Source organism: Miscanthus floridulus, chromosome 2 (assembly GCF_019320115.1).
Source record: "Miscanthus floridulus cultivar M001 chromosome 2, ASM1932011v1, whole genome shotgun sequence".
Lineage (NCBI taxonomy): Eukaryota > Viridiplantae > Streptophyta > Magnoliopsida > Poales > Poaceae > Miscanthus > Miscanthus floridulus.
Window position 1 is genome coordinate 55,101,982 of NC_089581.1, and position 3,246 is coordinate 55,105,227.

Consider the following 3,246-nt stretch of genomic DNA (forward strand, 5'->3'; position numbering starts at 1 on the left):
GTGATGCAAAGAGACACAAGGTTTATACTGGTTCAGGCAATAGGTGCCCTACGTCCAATCTAAGAGAGCGATCTTGTATTCCTTGCACCGTGGTGCTTGTAGTAGGGGTTTATAAGCTGGGCGAGAGAGGGAACTAGTCCTAGGTCTCTGTGTGGAGCGGCGTGGGTTGCTTGAGATGTTGATCTCTTGCAATGCGGAGGAGTGTGCGTATTGCAGAGTGTTGCGCGTTGCTTGCGCGTGTGTGTCTGTCTGAGCGATGTCTCTGTCTGTGTGTGCGTCCGTGTGTCTTCATGTCCCTAGAAACGACCCTGGTCACTCCCTTTTATAGTTGAAGGGGGGGACAGGGGCGATACATGTGTTCGCTACGTGACGGTTGCGGAGGCAGTATGCCGAGCCCTGTAGCCTGTCACTGTGGCGGCATGGTTGACGGAGCGGTCTTGTCCTCGGTGTACTGGAGCGACGCGCCGATCACGCCCGATCCTGTGCGACGTGGGAGCTCCTGTGATGGCTTGATGCAGGGCATGGCACATACTATGAACGACGTGCCGGTCGTTGTATGTCGACAGCGTACAGAGCCGAGGCCTAGTCGGTGCAGAGGTTGAACCATTGTGGGGGGCTCGGCGGGCTCGAATCCCGAGGCTACCGAGACCCCGAAGCGGATGCCCGAGGCTCGGAGGGAGCTGTTGGTCCTATACACCGATTCCGAGGCTACAGGGACTCGGACTTGACTCTCCATGCCGCGCCGTCCTTGGAGCAGGCGAGGTTAGGCAGCACAGTGCCGCATAGGTGTCAGTCGTGGGCACAGTGCCGAGCACAGCGGCCGGTAACCCCTGCCCCGTTCTGTTCCGGACGGCATGGCGTTGATGCGACTCCCACCTCGTCGGTCACTCCGCTGTGTCGAGCCGTCGTTCGGCTGACATCGCGGGAGTGGTTGGCTGCGTTAGTTGGACGTGACGTCCCGGTCGAGGCGGCGGTGATGGGGTGGCTACCGAGCCGGCCTCGAGCGAGGCAGAGAATCGGCACCTCGTCCGAGGCCTTACGTGCGGGGCCTCGAGCGAGGCGGAGAATCGGCACCTCGTCCGAGGCCTTACGGGCAAGGCCTCCAGCGAGGCGGAGAATCGGCACCTCGTCCGAGGCCTTATGTTTGGAGCCTCGGGTGAATCGGAGAATCGGCATCTCGTTCGAGGCCTTACGGGCGGGGCCTCGAGCGAGGCGGAGAATCGGCACCTCGTCCGAGGCGTCATGGTCTCATTTTGGGCCGAGCCCGCCTCGGGTGAGGCGGGGTACTGTTCAAGGTGGGCCGGGCGGTCCAGCCGAGCCTCGGATAAGGTGGGGGTTTACCGGTAGTTGTCCCTTGGCTTCGATTTTTATAGGGGTCTTAAGCGATTTTTTTCGGTTCTTGCTTAGTGAACCCCTTTTTATGGTACCCGATACATAGCAAATCAAACTCACAAAGACGTGACGTGATATATATAATTCGGAGGAACATGATTTTACAAGGAAATAACACGCATATACCAAACAGCAGTTTGTTCTAGCCCTTCGTGAATGGAAACTTTAATTTATTCAACCTGTCCACACTATTAAGCGGAGAGTCTTACAAAAAAACCTACTTGTAGTAATGACACAGCAGCACGCCGGCATCTCGTGAAAGGAAACTTTTATTTGACCTCTCCGGTATCAAGCGGAGAGTCGATCTAGCAAATTAAACTACCTGTAGTAATTAACTAGAGGTAAGGCACAACCGCACGCCGGCATTTCCATACCGCGCACCCATCCAAAGATCCAACTCGGTGCGTGACGTGTGAATTCAGGCGTCGGACCAGGTGACGGGGACCTCGCCGACCTTAGTATCGAGGCCGAGCTTCTTCCAGACGGCGGGAGAGGAATCCACGATGTTGTTCTTGCAGCCGCCGTTGGAGTCGCACTCGTCCACGACCGTGGCCTCCACGGTTTCCCCGGTGTCCTTGCTCGTGATGCGGATCTTATTGTGGCACCTCTTCCCTCCCGCGTACCACCGCGAGGACAGCGCCACGATCAGGTCGTCGTCGTCGTGGTACTGGCCGTCGCACTCCGACGGGCCTCCACCGGTCCCACCCTTCTCGAACCCGTTCACCGTCATCACAGCAGAGGTGCCGCCGCTGCCGCCATCGGGCTTCCGGGCTGTGGCGCATGAGACCTGAAGCAGAGCAAGGATGACGATGACTGCCGCAGTCTTAGCCTTCGCCATCGCTATTTAATTATTTATTGCTAATGAGCTCTATCGAGGTGCTGCACTGCCGCTTGGCCCGTGGGGCGTATATATTGGCGTGCTCTCACTTCTCAGACCGTTGAGCTCGATACCAGGTTAATTGGCCGGGCCCTATCTGAGACAAGTGCGTTGCGTTGTACTATCAGGAATGCTAGCTACTATCCGTATGTAATGATATGTGTCAGGCTGTCAGATCGCTGCGATGTTACCACATCCGCCTCTCGGTAATTCCTGCGCAAGAACAACTGATGAGCAAGCCGATGTTTTGTTTTGGAAGCTGAAGCTGGAAATCCCCAAATGTTTAATTTGAGTGGACGTGTACTTCATCATTCCACTGGCTGATCAGCCGTCTGAACTATCTTTGCAAAAAAACAGAGTTCAATCTATGTGACATATATTAGAAGAGATTTGCATAATCACTGGCTACTAAGGTCATGTTCGCTTGTCTTGTAATCCGTACTTTTCAGCTTGTTTTTTTAGCCGGAATAATGTTTTTCTCTCACAACAAATTAGCTGGAACAGTGTTTCGGCTTGTTTTTTCAGCGAAGCAAACGGGACCATAAATGACCTTAAACTTGTCTACTTAAACTTGTCTCGGGGTTTTTAGGTAGGTTCAGGAAAGTTCACATCAGCCTCGGTATCCATGGTGAGTGGTGACACCTTCTACCCACAACTGTCAGTATTGCTATCTATCGATCGGTTTATTTAGGAGCTTGTATCAACTGATATTTGGGCCGTTCGTTGACGTCCGCCGATGGCCCAGGGCATCCGATGCGCCTGCCATTGTTAGGTGTATGCATCCATTATCCGTGCGCGCGTAGTACGTGGCAAAAGTGGAGCAGCGGCCGCCATGCTGGCTAGCTGGCCGCGTGCACGTAGAAGATCCAATCTAGGACACGTCGCATGCAGTTAGCTGCTGCGTGATCCGATCCAGGACACGTCGCATGCAGTTCATCATGCACGCTTCTCAATAGAAAAATTTATAAATTTATAAG

The 3,246-nt window shown here is 54.3% G+C and overlaps 1 protein-coding gene across 1 annotated transcript; it reads right to left on the reverse strand.

Moving 5' to 3' along the window:
* Positions 1-1,810: 1,810 nt before the first annotated feature.
* On the reverse strand, positions 1,811-2,230 carry LOC136538848 (putative ripening-related protein 6). The gene has a single exon (XM_066530794.1). The coding sequence runs from the start codon at positions 2,228-2,230 to the stop codon at positions 1,811-1,813; it is 420 nt and encodes a 139-aa protein (XP_066386891.1).
* Positions 2,231-3,246: the final 1,016 nt, after the last annotated feature.